Here is a 13,132-nt window from a genome sequence, read left to right on the forward strand (position 1 = left end):
ATGGAATATGCACGAAGCAAAAATTCACACTAACTATGCAAAAATAATATATGTGTTCCTAATAATTATAATTATTTTTCTAATTTTCCGAGCTGATCTACAAAATTTCTCAATGACAGCTATATTTCCTATCCTTTATATAAAAAATAATAATAATTGATCTTCAAAATGTCCACAATAAACTATTAGTACCTAATAATTTTCTTCCCACAACATTATTCTTTTTTTCTGCGAATCACCAATTTACCAATTTCACTGTAAACTATCTAAGTTCTGGGTCTAATTATGCAGTAAGACATTTTGGTTTGTGCTGAAAATTATTATCTCTAATATGCCTTTCTTCTTATGGTGCCTATCCGTTACGGATGTTGGACACTAACATGGCTATTCTGACTTTGTTGACTGCTGCCCTGAAAAGTCCGGTAGTGGTTAAGTTAAACCATTTTCGCAGGTTATGCAGCCAGGATATTCTTCTTCGTCCTGGACCTCTTTTCCCATGCACTTTACCTTGAAGTATGGTCCTAAGTAGGTCATATCGTTGTTCATTGCGCATTATATGGCCCGGGTAGTCCAGTTTGCGACGTTTTATGGTTACGACTAGTTCGCGCTCTTTACCAATTCTATGTAGAACTTCTTCGTTGGTAACTCTGTCTATCCAGGAAATCCTCAACATGCGTCTATAGCACCACATCTCAAATGCTTCGAGTCTCTTCAGTGATGCTTCAGTTAAGGTCCATGACTCCACGCCATATAAAAGAACGGAGAATACGTAGCATTTTAGTAAACGAACTTTTATTTCCTATTTTATATCGTGGCTGTTAAAGATTTTTTTCATTTTGACGAAAGCTGATCTTGCCTTCTCGATCCTTATCTTAATTTCCGTCGATTGGTCCCACTGTTTATTTAAGTTTGCACCCAAATAACAAAAGTTGGTGATTTGTCTTATAGGTTGTTGGTTAACTAGTAATTGACCAGGTGGTATCCTATTTTTGCTTATAACCATGTATTTGGTTTTTTTGATGTTAAAATCAAGCCCAAACCTGCTACTTACTTCTGCCACCCTGGAGACAAGTGTCTGCAGACCTTCAAGACTGTCTGCAAAAATGACAGTATCATCAGCGTTAATATGCCTTGCCGTTCCTAATCACCATTCCTTTCTATTTTGGTAGTCTTCTTTCCTAAGATTCCTTTTAGACATTAAGGCGATGCCCTTCATCCACGTTGTTGCCGGTTTTCCTCGTGTCGTTTGTCTGTCGGTGCCCAGTCTAATATTTGTCAGTGATTCTGCTTTTTCCATTCCTCTGACGTGTTCGTACCATACAACAAGTTGCGTTCTGTTATTCTTCTATCATATTCCCTTAAACTCCCATTTGTCTTTGTCTTCTAATATCGTCATTTCTTATGTGTTTTGGTAGATGTTTCATCCCCCAAAGCAAATGTCCAGATCCTCCACTGATATAGCCACTTCCAGTTTAATGTGTTTTTGATAATATTGTATAATCTATGGACATTTTAACTATGAACATGTTATTTTCCACATTTAAACTGTTGAGCAAGGTTATTTATTAAATATTAATACCTTACATAAAAATTAAATTAAAATTATATGTTACAATAAAAAAATCATATACAATCCTATACGACAGGGGTCACCAATTATGTTCCCTGGGTCCGTTTCGAAAACCTATGACACTTCCGGGGTCCGGATTTAATGCTACCTCTGGTTAATCTGATTTGATTTCTTTACGGATTCTTGTTAAAAATTATCCCCTATAAACAAATCAGAAGGATGCCGGGCGAAATTTTTGGGCAGAAATATATGGTTCAGATAGATGTTCAGGCAGAAATTGTTCAGTTTTCGGCAAACAGGTTCTGAAATTTGGAGTGAGTTTAGTGCAACTGATTCTCATTAGGGAGTTGAGATATTCATCTGTTAGCTGAGATCTGTACCGATTTTTAATAAAGTTCATTCTTGAAAAGGCGGCATCGCACACATACCTAAGTTGAGCCAAACTTAGTATCTACACAATTTCATGTCCAAACATTTTCAAAATTGCCAAACACCATATCTGGATTTAATGTCAGTCCGCACAAAACTAGCCTACGACGGTCCGGATGCGGACCGCGGTCCGCCAATTGGGACCCCTGCTCTACGAGACTTCTCCAATTATTATGTTAAAAAATGTGACCCCTCCAGTTAGGGTTAAATAAGTTAGTTTAAAACGAATTTCTTTGTCAAATTTTTAAAAATGCATCTCTTATTTTTAAATACCATTAAAACAGTAAAAGTTTATTTGTACCTACTTCAATTTCCTGATCAAAGTAACACAATCCATTCGCTTAGTTTTTACGACACTCTTTTTCGATAAACAAAATTTATGGAACTACCTATAATGCCTTGGTGTGTGAAAAGCATTCAAAATTTTACGATGTCTACAACCAAAAACCTGTCGAATTTAAGACCTTTCGTCAAAGTCAGCAGCGGCACTGTTAAGTTAAACAACGGGATGTTTTTCAACAGAAATTTAACTCAATTAACCATTCTATTATTTTTCGTGTATAATTTGCTTCTTCCTAGTTCTGATATCAAGTATAAAGTTTCATCGCTTTTGTATGTACCTACAAGTCGAAAATCCAAGTGTATAAATAAATAAAGCGAGCATAAACAATATTCGAAGTCAGGTCCTAATATTTTTGCCAAACCCAGCAATCACACAACCCCTACTCTCATTTAAAAAATCATCGATTACGTCATCACGCCCAGATGGATGATGTCACTAGTATTATATATATGCCAAAAAGTCCTAATTTAAAAATAAAAATCGACCTGTCTGAGTATTTCTCTTAAAATTTTCCCATTCTCGAGATAAATACTGAATTTATGCAAACTCAAACGTCCTCATTTATACTACAGTGTCGCGCCCGCTTGATTAGCAATTAAAAACAAAGGGGTTTTCGATATTGTATTGCAAAAAAACTCTTTGGGATTTTATCAATCAATGTTTAAAGAATATCTACCTACCTTTTTTTTTTTTTTTTTTTTTTTTTTTTTTTTTTTTTTTTTCGAGGTGGGAATCTTCTTAAGACCGTCTGGGAAGGTGTCCCAGGTGTGTCGGATTCGGCCCGCCCTCTCTGTATCACGAGCCGCCTACCGACTAAACCCACCTCCTCTTTCTCCAGCCGACGGGTCTGGAACCGCTCTTAGCGAGCATATCTGACCCGTCGACCTTACTCATAGCTCCCCTCCGGCACTTCTAGCGTGCATTCCATGGATTGGTTGGCCGCTCGGCCGCCCCCCGCGCACGCTTCGCACCAGACAGGCCGGTGAAGCGACCGCCTAGCTCAACCCGTGCGCGGGTAGGTCGACCGGGGTGTCCCCAGCCCAGGATGGAACGAACCAGAGAATGTCAGTTGGCAGTTACGAGCAACTCCAGTCATTCATACTTTCATCTATCCACGCTGTCTCATCCACCCATTCATACTTTCTTTCATTTAACCCCAAACATTCCTTACTTTCATCTATGCACACTTACTCGTCCACCCATTCATTCTGACATTTAGATGGGACAGTCTGTGTAGGTTGGATGTAAAAGGTCCTTCCCCACTGACTGTCCCCAAACGATACAAAACATGGTATAACATACAAAGAAAGAACTAGAGTAAAAGGAGATGAAAAGAGAAAGTGGAGATAGAATTAGAGAAGAGAGAAGAAAGAGAAAAGAAGAATAGGAAAGAAGCAAAAGAGAAAAGAAAAAGTAAAGATAGAGAACATAAACAGGAAATAGAAAGATAAAATTGATCAAAAGATGATTACTTGTATAGATAAAATTAAGTAAATAAATAAATAAATAAATAAAACCATGTAAGAATAAAAATAGACAGTCAGTGTGGTTTGGATGTAAAGGGTCCTCCCCCCTCTGACTGCCCGCCACGACACAAACACATTTTTTAAATAAATAAATATAGTGGTCATCCCGTCTGCAGACGCCTCTCCTTCTCTTCCTTGTGTTTCATTGTCTTGGTGACAAAAGCAATGACCAGGTCGAAGTCTATCTTGCTATTAATGGCTTTGTCCATTAGCTCGTGTGGCTCACCTAGAGGGGATCCCAGACCCAGCTGCAGCTCGGCACGCCCCGCATGGTACGCAGGGCACACGAACACGACATGCCGCGCGTCATCAACCACCCCACACTCGGGACACAGATCGTCAGCGGTCTTCCCTATACGGTGGGTATATTTTCTGAACGATCCATGCCCCGTCAAAAACTGTGTGAAGTAGTAGTTGACGCGCCGATGCCGACACCCGCACCACCTCACCACATCCGGGATCAAGGATCTCGTCCAGACCGTCTTCTCGACTTCGGCTGCCCATTCCCTCTGCCACAACTCTATACTTCTCTTTCTTTCTAATGGTCCTGAACCTATTGCCCCGTTGCCCCGTTGGTACATTCGCACTCTCTCTCCAGCCAGGATGTGCACCGGCACAGAACCAGCCACCACCTGTAACGCAATGGTTGATACGGTTCTGTACGCGCTGCACACCCTGATCAGAGGTTTCCTTTGTGCCCTGAGAAGCATGTCTTTATATTTTTTCATCCGGAGGACCTCGTACCATACCGGGGCCCCGTATAATACTATCGATAGAATGGATTGTAACATAACTGTTCTTTTCTGTGATCCTGGGCCCCCTATGTTTGGCATTAACTTGTTTAGTACCGAGGTCCTTTTTTCAGCCTTTCGACATGCTTCCTGAACGTGTTGTCCGAATGCTAGTCTATCGTCTAACGTGATGCCTAAGTATTTCACGGTCTTTTGGGGTCTTATTTCGGAGCCATTGTACTCGAATATTATGTTGTTTCTGTATCTCGGTCCCCTCAAGATTATCGCTTCAGTTTTCTCTACTGCAAGTTTTAAATCGCTTTCTTCTATCCATTCCGCGGTTCTCTTTATTGCTTGGTTTACTTTTTCTATTATGCCCCAATCGCCTTCGACTAGTAAGGCCAGATCGTCCGCGTATGCAATCGCTTTTACTCCTCTCTCTTTGTTTATTTCTAGTACCCCGTTATATAATATATTCCATAGTGAGGGTCCCAGGACTGACCCCTGGGGTACTCCCGCGGTCATTTTCATCTTCTTTTTCTTTGATATGCATACGGTTCTTTCAGATAGGTAGTCCTTTATTATGTTGGACAAATATTCCGGAGCTCCACATTCGACTATTCTGTCTACAATGAGGCCCCAGTTTGCTGAGTTAAAAGCGTTTTTTATGTCCAACAGAACAAGGACTACCCACCTTTTCTTGCTTGCCTTTGCCGAGTCCTTTATCCAGGTTGCGGCATCTACTGTCGATCTGCCTTTCCGGAATCCGTACTGTTGATTAGATAACGCTCTCTCATCTTCCAACATGACTTCCAGTCTCTTCTTGATAAGTCTTTCGTAGAACTTACCAAGGCAGTCCAGGAGGCATATTGGCCGATAAGAGGCTGCCGAATCGGGGGGCTTCCCAGGCTTCAGGAGTAGAACTAAGTTCGCTTCCTTTAAGTCCCTGGGAAACTCTTGCTTCTGCAGTAGGTCATTACATATTCTTCTGATCAAACCTGGTTTCTCTGTTGCTATTATCTTGATTGCCTCTGGAGGCAGCCCGTCGGGGCCGGGAGCTTTCCCCGTCTTCATCTCCTGACCAGCGGTTTTAATTTCATCTTCCGTGAACTCCTCTACCATTGTTGGAAAAATCTTAACAAAGTTTTGGACTGTCTTCGTGGGGAAGAGGAGTTCAGCTGATTCCATCTGCTGGTCCTCGTCAAGTTTATATGGGGCCATTATTTTTAAGGACTTCATGGTAATTTTATATGCGTCGCCCCATATATCCTCATCTAAAGCTTTAATCAGGGCCTGCCACTTTTCTTTTTTACTTTGTTTTATTATTTTGTTTAATTTTTTCTTCTGTTCTTTGTATATTTCATTGAGCTCGAGGTTGCCCTGGCTTCTCGTGTAATTCCTTCGAGCTCTGAGGCATTTCTCTCGTAGATCTTCAATTTCATCCGTCCACCAGTAGGGAGTTTTTTGGTTGTTTTTCCTTTTCACGGTGGCCAACTTTACTGCGCTCTCGAGTACTCCTCTCAGTTGGCCAAGGTCAGAAATCTCTTCCTCATTTATTTTTCTGACCTCCGATAGGTACGTATTTGTGTTAAAATATGTTTTAGTGTGTCCTATCGGCCGCCTTATTCCCCCTTTAACCTTTATTTCATATTTGATGTATCGGTGGTAGGTAAATAACTGATCGTCGAGAACATCCCAATCGTGGACTCTTCTTGATAGCCCCTCGCTTGCAATAGTAACGTCAATATGTGTTTGACTGGCCCCCCTTACGAACGTAGGTTTATTATTATTTAGAACTTGGAGGCCAGTCTGGGCTATCCACTCATTGCAGAGTTCCCCCTTTTTGTCGTTTATGGGTGAACCCCACAACCTAGATTTTGCATTGATGTCCCCGGCAATCATAATTTCTTTTTCGTTCGCGGCGGTACTCATTATCTCATCTACTATGTCTTTGTATCTAAGTAGAGGGATGTTCGGAGACACGTAACATGCTAGGAGGCTGAAGTCCCTAAGTCTGATGAGGACATGATTTTCCCCCCTGACAATGGCACGAACTCCCACATCCCCATTCCTAATGAGCACCGCCACGTTTTGCTGGCTATCTTGTACCCACCCACCGACCGATGTAATTTTCTTATTTGGTTCGGGGACGATGAGCAGATCTATTTCTAGCTTGCAGGCTTTTGCGTGGACAAGATCGTGCGATCTGCGCGCTCTGCCCACGTTCACCTGCAGTATCCTTATACCAGGTTGATACTTGAGGTCCGTTTAGGTTCAGTTCCCTGAGGTCTCCTCGCAGCGGATTCGCATCCTATTATTAGGTTAAAATGTCTAAAAACTAAAGTGAATAAATAAACAGGTATAGATAAAATAAATAAATAAATAAAATGTATATAGATAAAATGTATATAAATAGAAATTTTCAATAAATAGTATATATAGATGAATAAATAAAATAAATAAAATTCAATAATTAAGTTAAATAAATAGAGTGTATAAATAAATTTTATTAAATTGAAATAGTGGTGAGCATAAGGTGTTTTCCGTGAAACTTTGTGAGAGGTGGCCTCCTGTTTCGCAGGTGGGCTGTATAGGGGTCCATTTCTGTTCTCCAGGAAACCATCTCTCACCTTCTTGCTTTTATTTTTTTTCTTATGCACCCTTTGGGGGTTCCCTTCCCCTACCGTACACCCACGCCCGATAGGCTGGGCATTGCATGCGGTCCATGCGATGACCTTCTTCATTACAAGTGAGACAGAATGCAGTGTTACCACACTGCACTGCCGTATGCCCTGTTTTCATGCAGTTGTAGCAACACGCTACCCTGCTCTCCCCTTTACATTCAAATGTGCTATGCCCGTAATGGAGACATTTGTAGCACCTCATCGGGGTGTACCTCTCCATAATGGGACAGAACACCCAGCCTATCGCTATCGTAGTGTATCGTCTCAATTCCTCCGCTTTCGTAGGGCGCACGGCTATGGTTGCCACTTGTTCCCCGTGCTGGTTTGTTCGTAGCATTTTTATGTCTACCTCGTCCTGTGATATTCCGGTGTATGCTTGTATGGCTTCATGTAGGATTTTCTCCGTGACCCCTGGGTCCAGACCAGTTATTGTGAAATAATTCTCTTTGCGCCTTACTGCCATACTAATACCGGACATTTTCGTGTCCATCTCCCTTTTTAGCTTTTCTGCAGCTCCCCTTCCTTTAAGCTTCACGAGGATGTCCCCCCTTCGGTTTTTTTAAGTCTATCCACCTTCACTCCTATTTTCCCTATATTTATTTTCGCATTCATCTCCTTTAAGACGTCTGTATATGACTTGCTCCCGGTTTTAATTAGGAGGGATTCCTCTTGCTCGTTTTTAACTTCTTTATCCATTTCTTCGCCTCGTATAATTATCTCCCACGTTATTTTTTCCCTCCTACCCACGAATTCCAGGGCTTTTCGTACCTTCTCTTTGTTTATTTCGTTATTAATTGCTACCCGTATTATTTCGGGCGGCTCCTTCCTCTCTTTAATTTGTTTTAGGGCCTTCTCCGCCACTTCATATATACCTTGATCCTTAATTTTTGCGACATAGGTATACCATTCTCTCCTTACAGTTGCCATGGAGCTTCTGTTCCCATTTTCTATGTACTCTACGTTTCCCTCTTGACAACCCTCTATGATTTCATGCACTTCTTCTCTGATAGTGCGTATTACGCTTTCTATTCCACCCTCTTTTATTTCAGTTTTTGTTACTATCAGGCATTCTTTCTTAGCTATTGTTTCTTGCAAGCCCCCTTGTTCCCATTTTGTTTTTTCGTAGACTGTTTCCTCCCACCTCTTTTCATATATTTGGTTGAAGTCATTTATGTCCCCCCCTTTGTTTAATACTTCAATTATCTTCTCAGTCTCCTTTCTTTGCTTTTCTCGCTCTATTTTTATTTTGCATTGTTCGCATCTAATGTTCTCCTCCTCCGCTTGTGTCTTCTTACTTTGGTTTAGGCCTGTTTTGTTCTGATTATATATTTCCCCAATCAGATTTCTAGCTATTATTTTGTGTTCCCCCTGTATGGGGCCTTTATTGTTTAATATTTCCAATACTTGTTTTAGCTTTCTCAGGATCCTTTCATTTTCTGTCTCCTCGGGGTATTCGGCGGTCTCTTCCCTCTTCTCTTTTTTTAATCTCTCATTTTCCTCTAGGCTATCCCCTTTTCTTTTTTTGGACTGTTGTATTGCTTCGTAATCCTCGTCGTCAAACAATAAGGCTTGAAGAATGCTATCTCCAGTTTTTTGCCAGTGTGTCTCCGTTTGATCTTCTCTTTTATTTTCCTCTCCTTCCACTTCTATTGCTTCCGCCGAGGGTTCCCTCTCCTCTGCATCTCCTTCTTTCTCTTCCTCTTCTCTATTAGTTTCTTCTAGTATGTTGTCCAATAATGTCGAGTGTGTTATGGGACCCGACCTGTTTATTTTTGGTTGATTCTGATGCCTCTTTAACATTTCTTCCTCAAACTTCTTTCGCTCCTCTATTTCTTCCATTTTGCCGTCGTGCGACAGTTCTTCCCCATTCTCGTTTTTGTTAGTCTTAGCTTCGTCCTGTTTCTTTTGCCTGTAGTCGTCCTCTTTTTTTTCCTGTTCCTTTGGTTTTTTTAATGGTTCCATACAAATCCCACGAGTTGGGACGTACTATACGTCAGACGCGGCAGTGCGCCCTTACCGCGTTAAGGCTGTGTTACTTCGGGAGGTCGCCAGGTATCCCGAAGGGATCGTTTGCGATGCTCTAACCCTCGCATCTCTCATATCTTTGGCACGATGCCTTCCACCGTGATAATGGGGATTATTTTTATTGAGGTTTACTCCTCTAGGCTTTTTTCACGGTTGCCTCCGGAACCTACCTTGGCAACATTGAAATTTTTAATTTTAATGTCCGATTTAGGGTTAAAAATGGCAGATTTCGCAATTTTCAAAATTTTTAATCGCTTATATAACAAAAACTATTAAGAGAAAAATCACCAAATACCTTTTCTGTTTGGAATGATTCAAAAAACCTAAAAAAACTTTGTTCGATGCAAAAAAATAATTTTAGAAAAAACCCATAATCTTTCCGCCTGGCAAGATCATATTCTCTTCGGAATCGTCTGTCATTGTACACATTTCTTCTAAATGACTTACTCAAACACATACTTAAATTTAAACTTTACAGGAGAAAGTTTATTTTACCCCCTAAATTTGCACTTTTCGATTCACCTGGTAGATACACGTGCACTGCTGATGCCTGCCAGGTCATGGTTTTTAGCCTTGGTGTGCTATGAATTATCCCTAGACAAATTTCTAGCCTTACAGGACGACCGTTAGTCGGAGTGTTCACTAGCTCTTAGACTAATTTGTTTTATTATATTTACTGTTTTTATTATTTACTTTAACGTAAGATTACAACTTAATTCTTGTTTTCTATTTCTAAAGTTTTTATTTATTTACATTGAATATTAATTTGTTTGGTTGTATAATCCACTTCAACAAAAACTATGTGATATTATTTAATTTAAAATGAATTCAAGAATTTTTGTAATTGGTTAACAATGTCAACTTAGATCTCTGAGGTAGATAATGACTTGCAACGGTAAGTATGTTAGACGGATTGTACTTACATCCCCAGCTTTCTAAAATTTTTTGCCAACTACAAAACATACTTCCTACTGTCGTATTTATCTTGACGTCTTTTATAGGGCTTTTCATCGATTGTCATTTGTTTCGAGCTTCTGTCATATGTTGTATAGTCTGACGGTGAATGAAAAGCCCTATTAAATTGTGACAGCTCAGTTGTCATATTGGCACATTTATTGTTCATAAAGTACAACTAAACTTTTCCGGAATTACAAGGATTGGAAACTGATATTAATAAGAGAATTCCTTACTTTATGTTTTTTATTTATTTAAATCATATCATTTACTTAATGTGACAAACGTAAGGGTCATTCCATATTAACTCAACAAACCTAATTTCCACCCCTCTTCAGATTTGGTTATAATTTGGAATACTCATAGTGGCTAATAAGGGAAATAAAAATACAAAATTTTAAATTTTTATCTCAAGCTGTGTCCGAAATATGGTTACCTATGTAAAGTTTTCCAAAATAATCCAAAACACCGCGACCATACTTTATTGGAAGGGTTGTACAACCTGTCCTAATTGAGCTGTAATGCTGGAAGATCATTTGCTGGAACATTTTGCAGCATTTTTAAAGCTCTTTACAGTGATATATACAGCATGATGTTATAATAAACAAGTTTTTCTCAAACAAAAAAAAATATATTTTTATTAAGTTTTTTCCAAAAAGTACATAATTCAAAATTTTCATAATATTCCTGCAAATACATAATATTGTTGTTAATATCATATAAAACTTTTAGCATTGGATGGTGATGATTTCAACATAAAAAAATTAATTTTACACATACAGTATGGTGCAAATGAAAGGAATAAATTCGTAATGTCGCAAGCTGGCGACTTTAAGGAAAAATCCCGAAACAGGTCGATTTTTATTTTTAAATTGCAATTTTTTGGCATATATATCATACTAGTGACGTCATCCATCTGGGCGTGATTACGTAATCGATGATTTTTTTAAATGAGACTATAGGCCATGTGTTAGCTCATTTGAATGGTTATTTAATTCTCTGTTCAGTAATATAAACAATAACATAAATATTTATACAGGATGGCAAAAAAAGTTTTTTTTATTAAATTAATTGACAAAAAACTAGTGACAACAGTTGTCATCTAAACTCTGGCATGTAAGGTCCTACCTACAAATTTTTCAACCAGATGGTTGATGTCATGTGATGCTAGGGGTTAATCTGGAAATATTTTTAACATCCTTTAAAATCGATAATATAATGTAACCCCAACTGTTTAAAAATAACTCAAGGGTTTTTACCCGTATATTTTGGTGGCTTAAAGCATGTAAAGCTGTGATAACACTGATGATGGAATATTGATTCCGAAAACGTTTTGTTGTGATATAGCCCTTTTTAGGGATTTTAAATATACCTTTTACAAGATAAGGTTTCTATTTTTTTTTTTTAAGTATTGAACCTTATTCAAAAAATTAACAGATTAATCTACAAGGAATTGTAAGGGCTTTCAACGATATCTTTTTGACGCTCATTGCCATTAAAAATGTGGGGGTGATTCTTACCCTGGCTTGGGGGTGAAAGTAAAATAATCGAAAATACCGGAAAATGTGTTCCCCTTTAATCAAATATTGACCTGTCACTGGGTTATTAAAATTTTTTGTCGTAGTTCCTGATAGTGCATCTATTTCGTTGTCGTCTGTCTAGACACACTGTATATTATGCATGATAGGATTATTCATTTTTCAGACATAAATAAATATAAAGATGTTTAATGTACATTTTTGCACTCTTTAGCAGGGGCGGCCCGTCGGGGTAGGCAAGGTAGGCGCCGCCTAACCTCTTCAAATGAACAATAATAAATTATTTATTAATATAAATTACTTATTTAAAAATTGTAATTTATAAATTTTGACACAATACCAAGTACCTAAAATAAAAAAGGTACTTTTTAATTTCTTTCCTAAGTTGTAATTATTGTACGCTTCCCGTGGTAGTGCTACTCACTTCTATGCTGCCGTGCTAAGCCCAAAGGCGGTAACTGATTTTTTATCGAAAATGAGATTTTTGTATTTCTAGGTAGGTTTCATTATATTATAATGCTTCTACAACTCCAAAGACTTTGTAAATATATTCTAGATACCCATTATAATACTTCTGCAACTCCAAGAACTTTGTAAATATATTCTAAATATGTACCCTGTTCTACCCTATAAATACAACTATCTCATTTTCGATAAAAAATCAGTTACCGCCTTTGGGCTTAGCACGGCAGTATGATGGCACTACCCTATAGTCAGGCACTTTTCAAATGCGCCTAAGAACAGAACATAATGGTATGAATCTCTCACTCTTTACAATAAGCACAGCGCTGTAATTATGGCGGCTTGTCTGGCCGTAGTTGGCGAGAATTTCCAGCAATTTTTCGGGGCTAAAGGCGACCTTTTTTACGGTTTCGACAATGGTTGTCCCGAGCTGCATCTCGGGATAGCCAATTGTATGTTTCTGGATCCTGACTACAAATACTGAAAAAACTAAAAGTGCGAATTTTGTGATGAAATTTGGTACGTGGGGTTAGAATAATATTTGGTACAACTTTTCCAAATAACTTTTTCCGATATATCTAAAGCGAAGCAAAATATAGAAAATAGGCCCTGTTTGTGGATTCGCAGTAGGCCGCGTTTAAAATTTAAATCTGACTTGACTATCTTAAAAAATGTGAACCATCACACTGCTTGACTGCAAAATTTTAAATCTGTATTTATTTTGATAGCCGCAATATAGGGGTGTTTTCATTTTAAATGTGACACACCGTGTAAATAGGTATACATACGAGTATGTAATATATAGAATATAGAGTATAATAAAGGTATATGTGTCGCCTACCCGCATACTGAGGTCACGACTCACCACTG

The 13,132-nt window shown here is 38.8% G+C and overlaps 1 protein-coding gene across 1 annotated transcript; it reads right to left on the bottom strand.

Annotated features, from left to right (window-relative positions):
- Positions 1 to 7,814: 7,814 nt before the first annotated feature.
- On the bottom strand, positions 7,815 to 9,245 carry LOC126891493 (trichohyalin-like). The gene has a single exon (XM_050660674.1). The coding sequence runs from the start codon at positions 9,243 to 9,245 to the stop codon at positions 7,815 to 7,817; it is 1,431 nt and encodes a 476-aa protein (XP_050516631.1).
- Between the last annotated feature and the right edge of the window lie 3,887 nt (positions 9,246 to 13,132).

The sequence above is a fragment of the Diabrotica virgifera genome, chromosome 1, assembly GCF_917563875.1.
Source record: "Diabrotica virgifera virgifera chromosome 1, PGI_DIABVI_V3a".
NCBI classification, from domain to species: domain Eukaryota; kingdom Metazoa; phylum Arthropoda; class Insecta; order Coleoptera; family Chrysomelidae; genus Diabrotica; species Diabrotica virgifera.

Excerpts from the sequence above, each read along its gene's own strand:
- LOC126891493 (XM_050660674.1), bottom strand. The coding sequence starts at position 9,245 with ATGGAACCATTAAAAAAACCAAAGGAACAGGAAAAAAAAGAGGACGAC.